Here is a 21,137-nt window from a genome sequence, read left to right as displayed (position 1 = left end):
AGCCGGGAGGCAGCAAGAGGTCAGAGCCCACCCAGTGCCAAAGCCTTCCCAGACAAGATCATGAATGACCCACATTTTGCAAGGGACCCAGCTTCCTTCCCTCCAAAACCCCAAATACAAGAAACGGCAGAGCAGGGAGTCATGATTCTGCGAGACAATCAATGGATCAAAGCCCCAGCTTATCCACTCTTATGCAGCCCCCACAGTGCCAATTTGAAATAACTTAAAAAGCAAAGCAATTTGTGACATAAAAGGAGTATTAACTCTAAATGAAAAGAAGAATGAAAACAAGAGAAGAAATTAGTTTTGCAACATACACATAACCAATCACGTCAGCGAAGGGTTGTTTGTAGAAAGCTTCGTCTGCCACCCTAGACAGCAAGAGGTCCCAAAGGCAGGCAAGCAGGCAGGAAAAAAGAGAGAACATTGAGAAGCAGAAACATCTCAAACCCACAATAGAGGCACCACTGTGCTCTGGGGAGCCGCTCCCAAGGCTCCATCCTAACCCAGCAAGGCTTCCGGCGCTGCAGACTCCATCAGGCGCCGATCCTCCGCTGGGCTTCCCCACGGGGCTTCACAGTGAGCACGGCCAACTTCAGCCCCTTGCCTCACACCCCAGCCAACAGGAGCATTTCCGAAGCTCCCACTTGGGAGCTAAGCCCTTTTACAGACATGGTGTCAACTCAATCCTCAACTCCAACGACCTAGGACACGGAGTGTTCTCACCATGCTTTACAGACGAGCTAACGGGGCCTCGAGACGACACCACCTGCTCAGCAGCAAGTGGCAACTTTGCGGGGGCAGCAGAAGTCACAGACAGGGCTGCACCTTAATGCTTCTTGCCAGCTGGCGTGTGCTCAGGAAGCTGTGTCACCTTTCTGCCTGCTTCAGTACATATCACTGGGCATGAACGCTGCCAGCCCCCCACGTGCCAGGTCCCAAAGCCAGTTTTATCTTGGATTATCCAACTACTGCTTCCCCACAATGGCCGAAGAGGATCAATTTTCAGGATCCTGGAAACACACATGGTCATTTCAAAATCCCCATGTTAGACAAAAAAGCAGCTGGAAGCGAGCTGTCTGGTGTACAGACCTACAGACAGGGGTCCTGGCTCTGGCTCGCTGTGTGTCCCTCAATACAACTGTCTGACTGCTCAGCCCATGCCAGCCTTGAACCGATTCGACAAGGTGCAGCCTAGGAGCCCCAGCTCCATCCCTCCTCAACTCTCCCACTGGGAACGGATCAAAACGGCAGGGCTCTTGGACAAGAAGGAAAGGGGGCAAGCTGGGTGGAAGAGTCTACACCACAGGGGACAGGCTAGCTCGGACTCCACCGCCCAGGCTGAATCCCTGGGCCCAGCCAGCCCACTATGTCCACGGTGGGTGGCAGGGAACCGCCCTCAAGGAGTCTGCCCTGTCCTTTGCCAGGTCAGTCTGGGGTGCAGAAGTGGAAGGGACATTTTTTAAGGACAATCATGCCTGGTCATTAACCTAAACTCCTATTTATTTAAAGGGAAATTCTAGTAATTTTAATTTCAGTTTATTTTTAAACACACACACCCTTCCTTCTTTCCCATTTTGGTTTATACATAGGAAGTGTTTTGTGGAAATTTAAAGAAAGCAAAAAGAGCAGCCTTGTTGTAACTCAAACTGAGTCAGCAGGAAAACAGAGAGTTATTTGCGGGCAGGATGAGTGGGAAGGAAAGGAAAGGCAGGCCCGCCTGTGAGCCCGTAATCCTTTTAGTCTACACAAAGGACTAGATCTAATCAACTTCAACTTGTGCTGACTTCCCCTGAAGAAAATAAAGGTTAATGATGCCTGTCGAGGCCTCACTGAGACAACAAAAGCTTGAATGTCAGGCTTTTTTGCTCTTTTGCAGCTGGCCCCAAAACGAGAGAGCTTGTTGGTGACAGCACAGCCCTGTCAAGTTACGGATCAGAACAAACGGGAAATCACACACAGCACAGGCAGCCCGTGCACCTGCTCTTCGCCCGCCAGACACGGGCCCGAGGGCAGGGGCCTGCGAAGCAGGCTCGGCCTCACGCCTGTCGGAACGCTCGGGAGGCTGCCCCACGTCGGAGCCCAGAGCGGGGCTCAATCTGCCATCACTGAGAATCGGGGATTCCCCAAACTTTCACAACAGGCCTTGAAAGAAGTGAGAAGTCAGCAACAAAGCTACCCGTAAAAAGGCAAAGGTTTCTCTCATGCTTTGGAAAGGACATGGTCTGGGGTTGTCCCCATGGGTAAAACTCGTCCAACTGTGGCAGCCAGCCACTCTTCTGACTGGCTCCTATGAAAACAGAATTCTTTTCCATGGGCTGTCACTCAATAATACATGGCTCTTGTGCAGTGATATTCAGGCCTCGACTTACAATAAAAGGAGGGAGATGCAGCCTGAGGACTCACGCTAGACTACAGTAGCCAGGAAGATAGGGGCTGTCTGCTGACGGGTCCACCCAGGGCCCAGCACAGAGCCTGGCACACGTGTGCTCCCAAGGCCGCAGGTGGGGGCATCTGGAAGGCAGCAGGCCTGATGACACACACTTACAAAAACAGGCCCTTGCCACCCCAAGTCTCCTCTTTCGAACTTGTCTGCCTTTCTGCCTTATCTCTGTGGTCCCCTTACATATCCAGCTGCGACAAGAGTTACCCAGGGAGAATGACACCTGCTTGAAATGAACACCCTCATTTTCTTTCCTCAAAATATTCACTTTTTACCTGTAAACAATGAGAAAGATGAGTCACTTTATATCTATCTCTAATATATGGGCCTTATTCCTTTAGTCCTATGGGACTCTAATGTTTAGAGTCAAACATGGATGGGGAGGGGAGCAGTCAGTGATGTCAAATCTCCAGGGGAGGAGGTACGCCATTGGAAAAAGTCGCCAGAGTGGTTCCAGAATGGCTCCCACCTCAGCCCACTGAAGAATAACTGGAATAAAGTGTAAAAACCATGCCATCTGCCCTGGAACCCTAGTGAGAGTGCCAAGTGTGTCACTAGCTTTCCACACTCAGGGTCAGCCTGTGCTGCACGGTTTCTGTAAGGAAGCGACCCGGTTTCTAAACAGCTCCGCACTCTCCATGAACGGGGAGTTGGCGTCTCCTCCCCTCTCTGGAACTTGAGAGGTTCATCTGTGAGACCACCCAACATAACACTGCAATTCCGGCAAGCAAAGTGGCCAAACCCTAAACCAACGCCTGGAGGGACGAAACCTTTCAGACTGAACTCCTCAAAACAGGTGTGATTACTCCCTCCAGGGAGAACCGATTCTGTACAGACAGGTATCCTTTGCTTTACAGAAGGGATACAGTTTAGCAAAACTGGCTTGAAAAAATTTCTGCAATGGGAAGACCGTTCCCAACGTAACCACTGTCTGAGTCAGAGAATCTGTTATGTCAACTTGCTTAAGCGTCAAGGACCCTGACACAAGGAGGGTCAGTCCCGTTTTGCCCAGTTCTTGAGCAGACTCACGGGCCGGGGCAACTCGCTAGGCTTCACGCAGTGCTTACACGAAGTGCCCCCGCAGCTTTCTCTAGAGATCTGGACTTGCATCCGGGGGAACTCATGTTGAATGAGCACAGGATAAAGGAGCCTGGACTTGTCAGCGCTTCAAACTGACCACGAGCTCAGCAGAAGCCCCGGGAGCTGATGCCACTCTCAGCAACTCAACGCCCAGACAAGAGAGCAGTCCTTACCAGACTCATGACAGACCTTCCACTGGAACCCAACAGGCACGCCTCCAGTGCCTCCTCACAGGACGGTGGCCAGGACTCTGGCCTGAGGTTTGAACCTGGCGTCTGCGGGGCAGTGGACACAACCAAGGAGGCCAACAGGAGACAGCTGAAGGCGGCTGTGGGGCACAGGCCATCCGTTCGACCACAGTTGCCCCACAGAGGCAGAGGGTGGCCGGCAAAGTGGCAGTTCCCTTTTTCTGGCAGATTTCCATCTAACAGAGTTGCCAGAGACAAGGGCACTTAAACCCACTTCTGCCGCTAAGGACAGGAACCCAAGGATATTTACCCTGGAAATTAAAAACATCCCCAGGCCCAGACCGGCCTATCTTTACACTGAAGTGAGTGAACTAACTATGGAGTGAAAGCTGGACTCCGGATCCAGCAGGGAAACCAAGCCCACTGGCTAGACCAAGCAAGCAGCACTGCCTCGGCCTCGCTCCCACCAAGCCACTTCCAAGTGGACTCCGCGCACGGAGCAAAGACCACAACTCCTGGTCGGTGGTGATATGAGAATGAATGTGTTTCTCCCCACAACTATTTAACCTTCAGTAAGTGAGTAAATTCTGAAAAGGGCATTTAAGACGTCAACTTGAGATTTTCTTAGACACAGATAAGTACCCAGAGAACCCTTAATTCTGAAGTCCCTATGTTGAAAGGCCCGTGGTTACCCAATCACAAAGTACATCTCCCTGCTCACATACCCCTTCATGAAGCAGCTTTCAGAGGGCAGGGCTGTGTTCAGGACACGCAACGTGACCAAGTCCACGATCATCTCCCAAATACTGAGGTCTTTGCATATTCATGAAAGCGGCCTTTCATTTCAGGGTTACATTCTGACATGTGGACTCGATCGATGAAATCACTTTTCCTTTTGCTGTATCATACCATTACAGGTGGTGCACATTAACCAAACACTGAATTGAGATAGCTAAAGAACTGGCTCAATTGTGCTCACAAAAAAGAGACCTGCAGCTGAGAACCTACACTGGCTGTTGGAAATGGATTTGACACAGCCTTGGAAACCAGCTGTTGCTGAAGCACCAGGACTGACCTGTTGTTGGCTTTCGTTTTCTGGAGCTGCTCATCCTGCCTCGCATACCACTCTTCTAGCTCCTTTATTGCTTTTTCTTTCCACTCTGCTTCTTGCTTCCGAGAATTGGCATCTTTGAAGGGAAGAAAAAGGAGAACAATAGAAATGAGGCAAAACACAAATTGAAGTTCATTTCATCAGTTTATTTTAGCCTTATTTTAAAAATTATTTTATTTTTTTTTTGCTGAGGATTGGCCCTGAGCTAACATCTGTGCCAATCTTCCTCCACTTTATATGTGGGCTGCCACCTCAGCATGAGTGGCTGACGAGTGGTATAGCTCCACACCTGGGATCTGAGCCCACAAACCCAGGCCACCGAAGTGGAGCATGACGAACTTAAGCACTACACCATGGGGCTGGCCCTGTATTTAGTCTCCTTAAACTTACGCTGTGTGCAGGTGTGCGTGTGCATGTTGGAGGGAGAATAGTTGGGAAGGAAGACAGAATTCTGTTGTCCTTGCTGGTACATCCAGCTCTTGGATCTCAGCAATTCTACTCAAGGTGTTTTACCAGTTCATCTCCACTGACAATTTAGTAAATCACTAGTTTGGGGGGGGCGTTTTTGGGAAAAGGGGAGGTTGAAATACTTTCCACAGAAAAAAGCCTTTTGGGGCACCAACTGGGGAAAAGCAATTAGGAACGATTCTTTCATAACGCTGCTAACATTAGTTCTGGGTGGACTATGCATATTAGATAACCTTTTAACAAAATCTTCCCACAAACTATATTCCACAGCCCAGGTCTGCAACTAACGGTTCTGTAACAGACAAGGTGGCACTCTCTTAACTAAAGAGGGTACAAACACGTCTAGGAGAAGCAGGGAGGTTTCAAGAAAATTGCCAGAGGCAGGGAGGATTCAGGAAGCAGGAAATAGTAGACACACATGTTAGAGTTGGAGAAGAGTGCAGAACATCCGCTCCTGCTGAGAGGGTAGAGAGCGTCTGTGGCAGAGCAATGGAGAGAACTGCAGTGGGTGGGCGGGGATCATTATTAACAGCTATTCAAAAGGTGACAGAAATTAGAGAAAACGCATACCTAGCAGGTTTGCCAGATTGGAGTCTCAAACATGAAATTTCTTAGGACTAACTATGGGTTCAACCATGGGTTCCTCTAAGAGAGTTAGCTAAAGAGACATAAGTCACTAAATAGTGGGAGAGAAAGAAATACAGGCCATAGCTATCGCTGCAGTTGACACTTGAAATTACTGACACTTCATATTAACAACATCCTCTCTAGTAGGTGTTTTACACATGCCTCATTTAATCTTTACAACAATCCCAAGAAGGAAAACTCTAGTCCCACATTCAGCAGTGAGAAAAACTACAGCTCAGGATGTTTGAGTACCTTCCTCCAGGTTATAGTAAGTGACGGAGCCAAGATTCAAACCCAGGTCTGACTCTAAAGCTCTCACTTTTCTACCTCATTATGCTGCCTCCAAAGGAGGGAAAGAAAGGGAAGCAAGCCTAGAAATACAAGACGTGACCCGAAGACAGTCACCAGTGATCCAGATGAGAGTGTGGACAGTGCAGAGCCAGAGGCCAACCTGTAATTAGTATCTTCGAGGAGGAGAGTAGAAAGCAGTGGTGGTGGCAAGTAACCAACTGAAGGGAAGCAGCAAAGCCTTTGGGGGCATTTTTAGGGCCTTTGCAGGAAACGTGTTAGAGTAACAATCTGGAGAAGGCTGTGTCTGTAACTATAAAAAACAGCCTAATAGCAGCTTGGAACTCCCCCAAAGTTTCAGATTATAAAGAATTTGTTACCCTGTTATCTATCTTATCAGAAGGTGACCTACCACCCAGAAAGAGAATTATTTTACTCAGGTTTTCCACGGATGACTCAAGTATATACAGTAAACTTCTGGTGCGTGTCTGTCCTTGGCATTAAGTGTATGCATTAAGTCTGTGTGTAACGGAGGGCACTATGACGCAATAAGAGATGCTGTGGGCCGACCATGCCATGTGGACAAAGAACCGAAACATATCAAATTTAAAATGTAAGGTCTTCTTTTCAAGAGTGGTGAAATTACTTCCAAAAAATTACTTTTTGATTGGAAAGTATTTTCTATGTAGTCTGATGACCTTGTTTCATTTTTTTTGCTGAGAAAGATTTGCCGAGCTAATATCTGCTGCCAATCTTCCTCGTTTTTCATGTGAGCTGCCGCCAGAGCATGGCCACTGACAGACGAGTGGTGTAGGTCTGCTCCTGGGAACCAAACCCAGGCTGGCGAAGTGGGCCCTAAAATCTTGTTATATATTAGGAACAAAATATTACAGAAACTTATCTCTGAAAAATTAATCTAATTTAGATAAAAATTGTGACCATCTGCAGATTATAGTTACTGCATAAAACAGTAACTTTAAATTGTATTTTTGCTTTTGCTGATTTATTATGGCAATAAGAATTTAGAATTCTTAAACGCTTAGCTGGATGGGACCAAGATTCAAACCATGATGCACTCTCTCTGAATCTGGGAAGGAGAGGCAGGAGGGAAGGATGAAGTGTCTGCTCAGAGAGCAGGGCACACTGCAGCCGTCTCCTCCTCTGGCTGCCCTCACTGCCGTTCACAGAAAGGAAAACTACTTGACAATGTGGCCAGCAGCTAAGCTGAAAACCAATGACACTGGCTCTCTATTTTTAGCTTCTTGTGCTTTCTCAGTTCTTGCAAGGATAAAAGGGGCCAATAAATAAACACCTAGTTCATGGGCCAGTTTAATTTGCTTCAACTGGAATGCAAGGCCAAATGTTTTACTTCCCTTAGGAAGGCATCTTGCGTGAAGAAAATACTTCATGGAATATTCCCAAAATGCCCAAAAGAAAATGCAGTATTTCCAGATGCCAAAGTGTACTTGGCTCCATGGAGAAGACAACTTTGTTAAACTTTGGGGAAAGAGAAAACATAAAGCTGGGTTTTGTAACATGAAAAATACTTCCAGCTGTACTAATACCAGCTAACTCTTGCCCCTAGGCCTACTCAGAAGAGACCCCCAAGCAGCAGCAGCAGGGACCATGGCTGCTGGCACGAGAGACCTATTTTCATCTTTTTAAAGCGGCACTACCCAGTACAGGAGCTAATAGCCATATGTGGCTATTTAAACTTAGCAAAATTAAATAAAATTTAAAATTCCATTTCTCAGTCATACTTAGCCACATTTCAAGTGCTTAATGGCTACATATGGTTAGTGGCTACCAAACTGGACAGTACAGATACAGACTATTTCCATCATCACAGAAATTACTACTGGATAGTACTCTAAAGCTTCATATATAAATGTGCCCTTTGTTCTGAAAGCCACATGAATTGGATTGGAGAGAGAACAGTTTGGCACTAACTAGGTGGGTTATCTGGGTCAAGTTCTTTCCTATCTCTAGGTGTCAGTTACCCCATCTGAAAAATACGGAGTTATGTTTTTACTAGTTCAGTGGTTCCCAAGAAGGAAGAATAATGTTGACAGAGTGGTTACATACAAGAACGTCATTATTTCTAGATGTACAGCAAAATATTTAGGCACGAAATATATGATGTCTGTATCTTAAAGTAGACCAGCAAAAAAAAAAAGTGTGTTTACATTCAAAATACATGTACAAAATACATATACATACACACAACACACCCACACTTCATTTATATAAAGATAACCCAATAGGACACACGTTCATTTTACTCCTTTCAACTGTTCTGTGTTTTAAATTTTAATAAAAAGCTGAGAAAAGACGATCTCGTGGATAACATCCCCACACTCTGACATACCTCCCCAACCCACCACATACGGACAGCAACTCTCCTGATCTTGACCAACAGCTCACAATCCACGCACACAGCTCTTCCCCAAAAGCCAGGCTGGCTGTCACTGATCTCGGGCTCAGCTGCCCGGCCAGACGGCCTGACCAGCAAATGCAGTGTGGCGGAAGGGACAGTGTGCACCCTGAAGCAGGGCAGACTTAAGCCGAAATTCGGACTGTACCACTTCATAGCTGTGTGATTCAAAAACTTATTCAACCTATGATCCTTACATTCCTCATCCATAAAAATGTACAAACTTACCTTACAGGGGTATTAAGGCAAGAAAAACAAATTGTACATGTTTTCTAAGACACCTCTCTTTTCCTATTAAGTGTTACCTTCAATTCAGCTGTCAAATGACAAATAGACTGTGAAATGGACTATCTGATGTGGATATAAGACCTTCGAGTTTACAAAGCTCTCTCACAAATACCATCTCAGACAACCCTCGGGTCGTAACACTGACCTTACTCTGCAGATGAAGAAAACAGACTCCGAAAGGTTTGAGCAAGAGCCCAGAGCTGGTAAGAGTTAAGACCGGGCCTTGAACCCAGTCTTAGACTCCAAGTCCAGGGCTCTTCCCACAGCACCGCTCTGCTCCTGAGAGGAGAGGATGCACTCGCTCTCTGAGCTGCCCTAATCCGCACACAATGGCATATTATGAAGCATCTCCATGAGGGCGGCCCTCTGACCTGCAGATTGAGAACAATACCTTCCTAAAGACTAGACAAGGACACTATGGCTAACTCAAGTTACAAAGAGAGAAAAGTAGAGTCAAGATCAACTAGTCCACTGAAAACAGACAGCCAAGGACGGAAAGGGATTCCTTACCAAGGGCTTCCAAGCGCTCCGTCTGCTCTTCTCTCCATTTACGGATACTTTCAGGCTCTGACTGCAATCGATCCACTTGTGAAATAGCTGCATAACTGTCTGTCGGACCATTACTCTCCTAACACAAAACACAATTGTGCTCTATCAGTACCAGAAACTCCTTGCTGAAATGCGCTTCCTCCAGGTTAGGAGTCTGCTTGTGTACCACACTGAGGGCTATTGCAAATGTTAAAGGATTACCTTAAAAGTAACAACACAACCTTCCGTGCCAACAGGGAGCTTTCAACATTACTGCACTTAATCCTTACAATCGAGGAGGAGGCGGAGGAGCTGTCACCCTATCTGTTAATGAAGGGAATGTGAGTGGGAGAAAGGAAAGTCGGGGGTGGGCTGGTAATGGACTGACTAGGAAACAGCATGATCAGTTTTAGCTTCCCCACTTGATACAGAGATTATGCGGTATCTTCAATAACAAAGGTAAGTACCTTTGTTTCTTACCTTGCAGAGACAAGGCCTAGAACCTGAGACTTCTAAATGCAGGGAAAAGGTCACTTAATACCTTCCTCAAAATATACTGAATTCTAGGACAGAGAGGGTCCGAAAGAAAACGTATCGTCACTACAGTCACACCAAGGGGAAGACAAAGGCAAATATGAGTCACGATGTGTGGGGGCTGTGGGGGCGGACTCTTCTTTACAGCAGGTTCGATTTGGGAGCTGATAAACAAATTGGTAAAGACTCAACCAGAATTTAATCTTTAAAGAATTATTTCACCTGTTGAATTAGGAACTATTACCAGGTCAACCTAACCAGACTATAAATAAAGTTGGAAAGAGAATATTTCAAGTATTAGTAACTAACTTACTAGCACTTTCCACGCAATACAAGCTTTATCTCCCAAACACCTTGCAAGGCAAGTTTCTATTCCCGCTTCCCCGTTGGGGAATTAACTAAGACACAGAGAAAGGATGTGTCCAAACTCAAAGCTAGTAAGGAATGAAGCCAGATTCTGCACCCAGTTCTGTCTCACTCTGAAGGCCAAGCTCTAAACCAAGGATGGGACACCACAGTCTAGGCCAACTGCTGGTTTTTGTAATTAAATTTCCCTGGAACACAGCCATGCCCGTTCATTTACATACTGCCTATGGATGCTTTCATGGTACGTCAACAGAGTAGCTCGACAGAGCCCTTACGAACCACAAAGCTTAACATGTTTACTATCTGGCCCTTTAGAGAAAAAGTTCGTCCACCTTTGGTTTCAACCAATTAGACTAATCTTATCCTTCTTGCCAGTCCACTGGTTGAAGGATGGGCAGAAACCCAGGCATAAGGAAAGCACCAGGTTATTCCCCCAGGTGACAGTGATTACCTTCCCCTGATCCAGAGAGAAATGCAGGACTTTTTTTGGGCAGCTGGGAGAAGAAGAGAAACCCCATTTGGTTCTAGATAATATGACACGCATGCACATGTGAGACGGGGAAGTGCGGCTGCCATCTCACCACCATGAAAAAAGTCTGAGAACAAATCTGCCACACTCAGCAGGGAGAGCCAGAGCATTCGAGGAAATGAGTCAGAGTCCTGGTTTGAAGACACCTACCCTATCCCAGAGCTCTTTCAATTATATATACTAGTAAATTCCCTATGTTTAAGCCAATGCAAATTGGGCTGGCAACCGAAAGCTTAGGGATACAGAAAGAAAATAATGGTAGTCATCACAAATACCAGCTGCCTTCACTCCCAACAATCCAAAAGTTCAAATGCTGGCCCCACTACATGCTACCTTTGTTACTTTAGCAATTTACCTCTGTGTGCCTGTTTACTCATCTGTAAAACAGGAATAACAATAATACAGGCCCCTCGGGTTGTTGTGAAAATTAAATAAGATTAAGTAAAAACAGTGCTTGACACAGCACACGGCACAGAGTGTTTAAATGAGCCATCACCATCATCATGATGAAGGGTCATTTCTTGAGAAGAAAGTTGGTAACACTAGGGCCAGGTCAATAACATTTTAAAAGAATGTTCTATCAACATCACTTCTCTTCAAATCTTTCCACTCTGGCAGGTAACATACCAGCTAAGGATACATCCAGGAAAGTCAAAGGAGTAGGGTCCTTTCTAGGTCAGTCAATTCAAATCACAGGAAAGGGAGACTCTTGACCACTATCATTCAACACAATCAGAGTACTCTGTACCTGGTAGTATTCGCCATTCATCACTCCATCAACAGCATCTGCAAGACAGAAGATTTCAGTCTGTCAATCAGGGCTGGCCAAATGCTGGGCAAAAGGGTTACAGAGTAACGCAGTATTGTTTGTACGCCATAGGTACTGTAAGATACTAAATGCTATCTCCGTGCTTGGTACTAGATATAACAATGAACAATTTTCTATTTAACGAAACCAAGATATGCTGATACACAAATGACAAATGACTTCATCAAAATGTGGACCCCGTTCCCAAGCCCAACAGCTTGAGTCTGGTTTCTGGCCTAGAGAGACAACACATGAAAGCCTAGCAGAGCAGTCTCATGGAGCAACAGTGTTTCTCCATGAAAGCTCCGGAGAAGGCAAATAAAAAGTGTGGCCTGGAATTCTTCACAGTGAGCAGAGACGTGTGGCCTCATGGGAAACCAAGGTGCTTTCTTGGGGGTCAAGTTCTCCATCCTGTGGCTGGAGCAGGTTTGGCACCTAAGGGTCTACAATGGAGACCTCTTGCTAACTCCTCTAACCCACTTGGAATTAATCCAGAACAGCAAGATCTGGACATAACAAATTAAACCAGTGTTTTCAAGGATGCAAGCTGCAAAAACGCAAAGCGTGGTGTACAATCTGGTCTTATTGGCACAGTTAGTTATTCATAAGCTAAGGGAGAAAGTCCATCTCAGAAATACGAGAAAGTAAGACCTAGAGACTCTCCATCCATAGGGTACAAAATGGTAGTCCGCAGGCTGAATGTATTTTATTTAAAACACAAAGTACTAAGTCAGGAAATTTCACAAAATTAGGACTTCTAGGTTTTGGGGGTGAGGGGAAGGCAGAAAGAAAATCTGGCAATCCTGGGCCTGCAGTCTTCAATTGGCAATAACTGTCTGAAATGAGGCAGCCTTTTCGTGCAGCATGCTCTGGTCAATTTGCCAGTCCCCACTAGCCCCACTTTTTTTAAAACCCATTCTGTGTCTCACTAGTTCAGTTATCTGATTAGCCCGATTAGCAGGTGCTTCTAGCCCCGCCCTGACCCAGCAGTCGTCACTAAGAGGTAGTCTGTACAGGGCCCCACCTAATCCCTCTGGAGAGGCTGCTCTGCCTTCCCTTGAAAGCCTCAACACAGGCACCATAAAAACGGAGTTTCTCAGCCACGCACACACAGATACAGAGATCAGACTGGTGGTTAACAGAGAGGAAGAGGCGAGGGTGAAAGGAGTAAAACGGCACATGTGTACGGTGATGGATGGTAATCAGCGTTTGGGAGGTGAATATGATATAGTCTACACAGAAATCAAAATATAATGATGTACACCTGAAATTTACATGTTATAAACCAATGTCACCTCAATAAAAAGTAAACAGACCTGTGATTAAAAAAAGTTTAGCTTCTACCTATATATTCTGTACTTTATATCTGTTGTTTGACCCACATTTACTACCTACTTTGCAGGACTTCTATTATTTTGTCCAAATTTTTTCAAACTGTGATGACCATCTTATTGCCTGGAGTGGGAGAGGGAAGTTGAGAGAGGAACCTAAAAGACATAAGAAGTATCCTTCAGTAGTAAAAGGAAGGCCAAGCAGTCATTGTGGGCCACCATCAGAGGCCCTCACAGGGCAGTATGTGGAAACAGCACAGCTGTGCCAGACGCCTGGGGCAGGGTGCTCTCTGCCTCATTCTTTCCTTCTAACAGGCAGAGATTTCATCAAACTATTCCTCTGGTCTTCTTTAACTACTTAAACCCAACCTGAGCTGCCTATTTTCCAAATCAACCCAAACATTTGATCTATTCCATTGGTTCTCTTGTTTCTCCCAACTACCCTCCTCTTGGCTTTCGGAGGATTGAAACTTTCATAGATCATTTCCCCAGTGTATCTAAAACCAAAACATTGCTTTTAAAAAACGGAAAATGGACACAGAAGAAAATGCCATGTAATTTCATTACTCAGTCTATTGGTTTCTATCCTTTTAGTTTACCTCATGCATATTCAGAAAATTTCTTTCAGCAAAACTGGATTCCTACAACATATGTTTTTAGTAATCCATTTGTATCATTAAATTCTCAACTTTTTTAGTATGAAAACACTTAAAGTGTGTTTCCAATGTGCCAAGGACAGTGTTAAACATTTTATATACATTAAATTTTAATCCTCACAACACACCTATATGTATCAGCCCCTCACAAACGACCTTAGAATATGCATAGGGTTCCTTGAGAAGTAAATAAGTTGCTCTTAAAGGACCAGATAATTAATAATATTCCTAAATTTATTTTTATGTTTAAGATACATAAGAAAAATATTAAATGCATGCATTCTGAGATATCAGCCTTCAAAAAGTGGTGCAAAACCTGAGCAAGCCCAGAGTCAAGAGGAAAGACCATCTGATAATCTGACACGAGTCCAAACTACCTCGACTTCAATCTATGTTTCAACTGGTTATGTACCTTGATTATTTCAGCATATTTCTCATACTGTTCTTAATTTCCCTAATTGTTTTACTCCTATGTTTTATTTATGACAGCATAAACATGAGTTTCTTACAGTTTGTGTCAGTGGCTTTTTACCACTTTAAGCTAGTTGTGTGCCATGTACCTATACAATTTTTTAAGCATTCTATCAAGTTTTAGAAATACAGTGTTTACCAAAAAACTAATAAAAGTATTTTGGGGGCATATTCAATTGCTCCGCTGTAATAAACGCCTTGTTGTAGAATGGCTGGGTCACAGCATACGTATTTGAAAGACTTCTAAACCACTACCCGCTTGCCCCTTAGTTTCTATTACAACAAACAGCACGAGTGCCCCATTTCTCAGACCTTCATTGATACTTAGAGACTGAGTTTTACCATGTTTTTAAATTTTTGCTAATCTGATAGCAGAAAATAACCTTAAGATACCTTTGTTATGTCAATCTTATTTCCTATGACAATCACTTATCTGACATTTGGTTTTCTTCTTTACTAAACTGACTTTTGCCCATTTTTCTGCTGTTGATCTCTAGGTATTCTCTCTGTATTATCCATCCTCTCATATCGCAAATATTTTCCCTATTGTTTTTTCATATGGTTTGTGATATTTAACACCTAGAACTACTAAATGTGTAACAGAAACACTATCAATTTTTCCTTTATGATTTCTGCATCTGCTTTTATGCTGAAGTCCTTTCCTACTCTGAAATATTCACTTTTCTTCTGGTACTTAAAAAAAAAAAAAAAAGCTGCTCTTTAATCGACCTGAAATTTATTGTCTAAGAAAAGAATGACAGTTTTGGGGGGTTTTTTTGCTGAGGAAGATTAGCCCTGAGCTACCATCTTTGCCAATCTTCCTCCACTTTATATGTGGGTCACTGTCACAGCATGGCTGACAAGTGGTGTAGGTCCAGGCCCAGGATCTGAACCCACGAACCTGGGCCACCGAAGCAGAGTGCGCCAAACTTAACCACTATGCCGTGGGGTCGGCTCCAAGAATGAGATAGTTTTAAATCCTAGAGCCTACAATGGCCTGTCTGGCCAGACCTACATTCTGGTTAATGTACTACAGCTGGATGTACTACAGCTAACACACCAACTATCCAGTTAATATATTCGAGCCCCAGGCCATTCCCAGTAGAAGAGCCTTTGATCACTAGTGCATACACAAAACCAGAAGCAATTCTCATTGCATACCTCCTCCTAAACCACGTGCTGCCTGTCCTTTAGGTCTGAAGACCTCTCCAGATCCAATGGCAAGTGCTTTGAGCTCTATATTAGTTACTGTACTCCTATATTCACATTGAACTGGCTCAAGACAAAGGATCGTCTGTTGCTACAGAAACATGCAGAAAGGACATCTAGGGCCTTGACTTAGTAGGACAACTAAGCTAAGCAACCTGTTGCTCCAGCAGGAAACTTCCTAGGGCATCTCAGGAACTCCAGACAGAAACAAGGGCTAGAATATGTTTTCAGTGATGAAAGGCTCTGTCCCAGACCCATCTTAGACTTCTCATGTTCCCCAGCCCTTTGAAGTCAAGCAGATCTGGGTTTGAGTCCCCGCTGAGCCATGCGTATATCAGCTTGCTCCCTTGGGAACACAGCTTCACTTCCACGATGACCAGTTCTCAGCTGAAATAGGATGACACCACCACTCAGCCTGCAGTTACTGCATGGATCCGAAAGCACGGAGAGCACCTGGCATACCGTAAATGTGCAGTATTGCTAAAGACCACTCACAAGATGTCTCTGAACTTCTCTCCACCACTGCTGCCAAAATTCCTCTCCCTCCAGAAAGCCTTCCTTAGTTCCTCTACCGCTCTTCTTGCTCCTCCTCCAAGAAAGGACTTGTGAGAAACATAACCAATAGTGCCTCACTGCCATGCTCTCTCAGGACCTCCTTAACTGCCTCTTATTCCCCTCCCCCCTCATTACTGAGGGCTTTGCAACAGCTCTAGATTTATGCTGCCTCCTTCTGGAGCACTCGTTCTTCCTCAACATCCTCAGAGCCACTTTACCCGGCTGTCACCTCTCACCTCTCAACTCAGGGCCTCTTGTCTGGTTCTCCCGACAACCAAGGGAGTCATCCATGACTCAGGCCTAACCCCTCTGGGTTTTGCCTGTCCCCATGCTCCATGGGAGTTTAGATTATGTTCGTCTCTCCTCAGTCTCTGTCTGAGCCTCCTGCCTATACACCTAAGTATAACACAGATACAGAGCTCCCTCTTAAAATGTTTCCTCAGTACACCCCAAAGGCTACAGGCTTTGTAGCACCTTTCTCGCCCTACTTCCAAGGAAAATGGTAGCCAGGTACTATGTGTAGTAATAATAATAATATTCCAGGTACTGTGTGTAAGCACTTTACAGGTGCTTGCTAATGTAATCCTGGCAACCCTATGTGGCATGTATGTGCCCCTTTTACAGAGGAGAAAACTGAGGCAGGGCAGTGGTGGTTATTTACGTTGCCTGAGACGACAAAGCTGAACTCATCCTTGAGCAGTCTAAGATACCAGGGACTCTTAACCACTAGAGTGCTTCTTGAAAAAAAGAAAAGAAAGAAAAGGAAATTGTCCAACCAGCTCTCTAATCCCCAAAGTGCTGACCACTGCACTATTACCAACCTCAACCACACGGTCAGAGGCCTGGCTTTAAGTCACTAAATGCTTAGTTCACTAAGAAAGTCCTTCCTAGGAACTAAGTCAGCAATCACACCTTCCTTCCCTTTGCTGAAAGCTTGATGCACAAGGGACCCATATGTCCGACTCTATTCTCTCCTTTTTGTTTTGTGAGGCAGGCTGGCCCTAAAGTAACATCCGTGCCCATCTTCCTCCATTTTATATGTAGGACGCTGCCACAGAGTGGCTTGATGAGCAGTATGTTGGTCTGTGCCCAGGATCTCAACTGGTGAACCCTGGCCCACCAAAGCAGAGTGGGTGAACTTAACCACTGCGCCACTGGGCTGGCCCCTATTCTCTCCCTTTTTACCTCCTCAAGGTGCACATCACCAAGATCTGCGGGTTTTATATAGAACCCTTGGACCTGCCATTTTTGCCCATTTCTGTGAGTATCTACTATGTGCCAGTCATTGGGCTAGGCACTGGAAATACAACAGCGAGCAAAAGTAACACTGTCCTTGAATCAGGAAAATCTTCTAACTATAGGTTCTGATTCCCCCAACTCCGTCCTACCCCGGACAGCCACGAGCGCCTTTCAGAAATGACAATCTCTTATCCCACTACACCCATACGAAAACTAACCGAATATGGTACAGTCTAAGGGTGGGGACTTGGGGCTCAGCTATTAACTTGTCCTTTTTTCTTCAACAAGTTATTTCTCTGTAGGACTCAGTTTTCTCTACTATTAAATGAATGGGGCAAACTAAGGATCTAAAAAGTAAATTTTATGATTCTCAGGCAAACGTTAAAGACCACCCAACAACAAAAAACCCCCAACCACTTAAAGCCAACTTCATCTCCCAGCCACTGCCCAGGTGAACCCAACCTACCTGCTCTCAAAGGCACTTTCAAGCATATTACATGACCTCAGGCAGAGTCTTACTGAGGGACCAATTTGCTTAGGAGGTGGCATGGTGTAGTATAAAAACCCAGAGGCTGCAAAACTGGCTGTCTCCCCACCCACGCTCCCAAGAGGTTCTGATTGGTTGGCATAGTAATTTGAGACTCCTGAGTCTGAGTGTTTTTATTAAGAGCACTATCCTAGCGCACCAAAGCCTAGACTCCGACACTCTTTCCTGCCTCACGCCCAGCACGCTTCTCCACTTCTGTCGCCTGCCCAGGCCCCTCAGGGCTGAAGCAGCAGACCCTCCTATCTGCCCCACCAGTATCCTATTCTCCTTTAAGTGGAGTTTTTTTAAGTAAATGAAAAGCCACATCTCATTTCTTCTAGCTAATTTTCTACTTCCCCATAAGATCTCTTACTCTCATACCTTTCCTCCCATCACAATCCTAAGCATCACCCACATGCAAGGCATTCAAAGATCAAATTGACATCCTACTGTGCTTTTTTTTCCCCTTGAGTTTTTCTGAGAAAAGGCCACACTACATTCTTTGTTCACTTCTTGAAAGACTGGTCCAGGTCAATCTTAGGTCTGCTCAGGCAACACTGCCTACCAAAGCTGTTTCCAGAGGAAGTAGGGCTCCAGAAGTCCTGGCCCTACTACCTTTGACAAATGGCGAAATTCTTAACCCTCGCTGGCCAGAGTTTCTTTTTCCAGGGCTAGATCATCCTTCTTGAGTTCCCTATTCACTCCTCATTCTGTACACCTTAAGCGCTTAAATGCTGAATTGCACTGCCCTTTCTGATTGTATGTCTCAAAAACGATACTACTACTCTTATTTTTTCTGCTCTCCTTTCCCCATAACTGGATCCGTGCTGGGCTCAGAGCTGCCTGTAAGTCTGGCCAAACTGCGCCAATGCGGCTGCTTCAGAGTCCAGGCTCAAAGCACGGCAAGCGCTCAATGAAAAGTTCCTGAACTGAAGGGGCTTCTTCGGGCGCCCTATTTTCTTCGCTGTCCCGCTCCGCCCGCGCCCAGGGGCGCTCACACCCAGAGCAGCGAGCCGGTTCCCCGAGCCGGGGTCTCGCTTCCTCTTTGCCCTCCTCCTAACCCGCCCGCTGCACCAAGGAACAAGAGTTAGGCGGAGCGCTCGGACCCACTCCGGCCGAGTTTCCAGACCACGCCTCCCGCCCCAAGCGCGCCCGCCCTCTCACCCGGACCCCCCGGCGGCTCGCCGTGCGGCAGGGGCCCGGGGGCGCCGCCGTCCAGGATGGCGAAGGCCTCGTCGTTCTCGATGCCCGCAATCTCGCTCTCCTGCTGCGCCAGGAAGGCCGCGGCCGGGTCTTCTTCGCCGGCGCCGGCCACACCGTTCCCCAGCGCGGGGCCGCCGGCAGCGGGGGCGCCGAACGGATCTAGCTCGGCCATGGCGCGCAGTTCAACGGCACGGACACCGACGTTGAGACCAGCCAACCGAACCACCAACACGACGCCCGGCAGCGGCCGCTGTGGTGGCGACGGCAACCGGAGGACAAGCGGGAGGAAGGAGGAAACGGAAACGGAAACCTTGTCCCTATATCCGGTCGGTCTAGGAGCTTTGGGAGAGCCGAAAAGGCAGCAACCAATCAGAGGACAGCAATGGTTCAAGAGCTACCCAATCAGCAGGAAGGGGGCGGGTCCCCGAGGAAAACTCGTGACTCGGGCAGCGCCCGCGGGGTGGGTGGCGCGCCCGGCGGGCCGGGCTGGCGGCAGTGGGGTTTGCGTTAAAGCGTCCTTGCCCGCCGGGTCCGCCACGTCTGAGGAGACTCTGCTGCTGAACCTACAGGTGAGGGGAAGTTAGGGCGGCGATGATTGGCCGATCTCAGAAGAGTCAAGCCAATTAGGCTTTCTGGACTTCAGTTTCCTCATTCGTAAAATGGGAACGAGAATCCTGCACTGCCTTCCTGCCAGGATTGTTGGGAAAATGGGATCCTTTTACGGCTGTGTACTGGCTTTACAAAAAAAAATTTTGTGCTTGTTAACACATTCACCCAGCCTAGATTATTTTCTTCCTTAGAGCCGCCTGACTCAAATGGAATGGATTCAAACAACTCTGATTTTTCTCCCCCATAGTATTCTCACCCCATAGCATTCTCTCTGGGGTGAGTACATGACTCTGGGGAAGCTGGCCTGAGAGTCACTTGCTAGTGGAGGCATCACATCTCATCATGCAAAATCAACAAATATTTATGCATTCAGAATTGGGGAAATCAGCTGAAGTGCTTAGGCATGGCTTCACAGAGGAGGTTGCTCTGAGCTCTGCTATGGAAAATGGGTAAGATTTGGAAGAGTCAATAATGGCAGCCTAATGTTACTGCTGTGCAAAGATTCAGAGCTTGGCACGTTTGGGGGACAGAGAGTACGTTAGTTTGGCTGGATCTGAAAGAGCTTAAGAAGAGAATAATTGAAGGTATATTTGGAGACGTATGCTGGGTCCCTGAGTGCAGTCCATGCTAAGGAGCCTTCTTAGTGATAGGGAACCATGGAAGGTTTCAGAGAAAGGAACGATTTGACCAACGTGTTGCTTAGGAAGTTAATCTGGTCCCTGTATGCAAGATGGATGGGAGCAGAGGCTGTGGGCAGAGAACTCGAGGAATGGCAGTGGTGTGGAGCTGGATGAGGAGCACTGATGGGAAGGTGGGTCCCAACAGAGAAGTGGCTGACTTCACGGCTGACTGGAGGGAGGGACTGGGAGAGATGCAGGGGAAAAAGATGAGATCATCAATCATGAGTCTAAAATTGCTGAAACTACTGGATTACAGGCTCTGGGGGAGCTCAGGTGATTGCCAGGGGTTGTAGAAGGAGATTTAGGAGACGTCCAGGAAGTAGTTGGAAGTATGCACAAGGGGGGAGCTCCTGGCCTGAAATGGGAGGGATGGGGAGAGGCCAGTAGTGGGTGACAGAGCCCTCGGAAGAGCCCTCGGTTCTAGGAGGAGGCAGGATCCTTCCTCACCACTCTGCCAGAGCCAGACCAAGGGTCACACAGTGATTTTTGAAGGGTCATGAGTGACAGATTAAGACACAGATCCCACGTTCTAAAGCTGAAAAGTTTCTGATCCAGAAGGTCAGTAAGAAATGCATATAAATTACTCTAAGATAGGTGCTGGTGGTGATGGGGGTGGGAGTGTGGAGAGGGCCGTGGTGAACAAGCAAAGTACTGAAAGGACAGAAGGCAGGTGAGTCATATTTGGTTGAGAAGTCCTGGCAGAGTTTTATATGAGATAAGTCCTTTCTCAGTGTCTGTTTCTCCCACTAGGCCTTTCCCTGAGCCAGGGACTATGTCTGCCTTGCTCACCTTCATATTCTCAGGCTCTTCTGTTGTGCCTGGCACATAGCAGGTGCTCAAGAAATATTTGTTGGTGGATTAAATGGAGTAGCATTTGAGAAGGATCTCAAAGGAGAAGTGTTGTGGGAGATATGGGATGGAGGGGAAGAGAGGCATAGGGTGGTGCTGTGCTCTGGAAAGTGATTT

The 21,137-nt window shown here is 46.4% G+C and overlaps 1 protein-coding gene across 6 annotated transcripts in view; it reads right to left on the bottom strand.

Moving 5' to 3' along the window:
* The window catches only part of CLTA (clathrin light chain A), a 51,630-nt gene extending 32,402 nt beyond the window's left edge, over positions 1-19,228 (bottom strand). For 3 of the 6 annotated variants that reach the window (XM_070250374.1, XM_005605619.4, XM_005605616.4), the window contains exons 1-4: positions 18,844-19,198; positions 11,633-11,670; positions 9,438-9,555; positions 4,787-4,898 (exon numbers count right to left, since the gene is read on the bottom strand). In XM_070250374.1, coding sequence (XP_070106475.1) covers positions 4,787-4,898; positions 9,438-9,555; positions 11,633-11,670; positions 18,844-19,054 — 479 coding nt within the window. In that variant the 5' untranslated portion in view covers positions 19,055-19,198. Of the gene's footprint in view, positions 1-317; positions 372-4,786; positions 4,899-9,437; positions 9,556-11,632; positions 11,671-18,843 lie in introns of all 6 variants that reach the window. The other 3 variants (XM_070250373.1, XM_005605615.4, NM_001159334.2) reach the window with 3 other exon arrangements.
* Between the last annotated feature and the right edge of the window lie 1,909 nt (positions 19,229-21,137).

This window comes from Equus caballus, chromosome 25 (genome assembly GCF_041296265.1).
Source record: "Equus caballus isolate H_3958 breed thoroughbred chromosome 25, TB-T2T, whole genome shotgun sequence".
Classification (NCBI taxonomy): Eukaryota; Metazoa; Chordata; class Mammalia; order Perissodactyla; family Equidae; genus Equus; species Equus caballus.
Note: the sequence above shows the minus strand (reverse complement) of the source record. Positions and strands in the feature narration are given on the sequence as shown.